At 63.9% G+C, this 793-nt stretch overlaps 1 protein-coding gene across 1 annotated transcript; it reads left to right on the top strand.

Moving 5' to 3' along the window:
- Position 1: 1 nt before the first annotated feature.
- Positions 2-259, top strand: DEXI (Dexi homolog (mouse); the record flags this gene model as incomplete). Its single annotated transcript, XM_006776306.1, has 1 exon — positions 2-259. A coding segment is annotated over one exon (258 nt), but the record flags the coding sequence as incomplete, so codon positions are not given.
- Between the last annotated feature and the right edge of the window lie 534 nt (positions 260-793).

Genomic DNA, 793 nt, shown 5'->3' on the forward strand with positions numbered 1-793 from the left:
GGACGTGCTGGGCCCCCTGGGCCCCTACGTGCCCCCGCCGCTGCTGCCCTCTATGTTCTACGTGGGCCTCTTCTTCGTCAATGTGCTGATCCTATACTACGCCTTCCTCATGGAGTACATCGTCCTCAACGTGGGCCTCGTCTTCCTGCCCGAGGACATGGACCAGGCGCTCGTGGACCTCGGCGTGCTCTCCGACCCGGGCTTGGGCCTCTACGATGCCGACTCGGAGCTCGACGTGTTCGATGGTTACTTGGAGTAGGCCTCGCTCCCCCGCGACCCCCCCACAGCCCGCCACCTTCCACCCGGACCGGCCGCCCAGAACATGCCGCCGCTGCTGGTTGAGGGCACCGTTTGGCCGGGGAAGGGACCTCCAGGACGAGGTCCTCTCCGGTCCCCGAGGCCTGTAAGTGCCCTCTGTGCGGGATGTGGACGGGTTGGGGCACCGGGGAGGAAGAGGGAGGCCTCCCCAAGCCGGACACACACCCCTCCCCCAGGCTCCTGATTCATTCCCCCGTCCACCTCCTCCAGGTCTGTTTGGGTGTCAGGAATGGCTGGACTGCTTAGGCCCTTAGTTGGGGGTTGGAAGGCTTCCCCTAAGGAAGGTGACAGTGTTGAAGGGGGGAAGGGAGGCAGGGCCTAGTAGTGTTTGGGTGAGCCATGCTGCCAACTGCCACAGCTTGTGGGAAGAACCTTTGCACCCAGATCCATGGGAGGCAGAACTGTCAGCTCCTCCCCCAATCCTCAGTCTAGCTTGAAGATGACCTTGGTTGAAGGGTTGGGGGGGGGGGGGGGT

The sequence above is a fragment of the Myotis davidii genome, unplaced genomic scaffold, assembly GCF_000327345.1.
Source record: "Myotis davidii unplaced genomic scaffold, ASM32734v1 scaffold209, whole genome shotgun sequence".
Taxonomy (NCBI): domain Eukaryota; kingdom Metazoa; phylum Chordata; class Mammalia; order Chiroptera; family Vespertilionidae; genus Myotis; species Myotis davidii.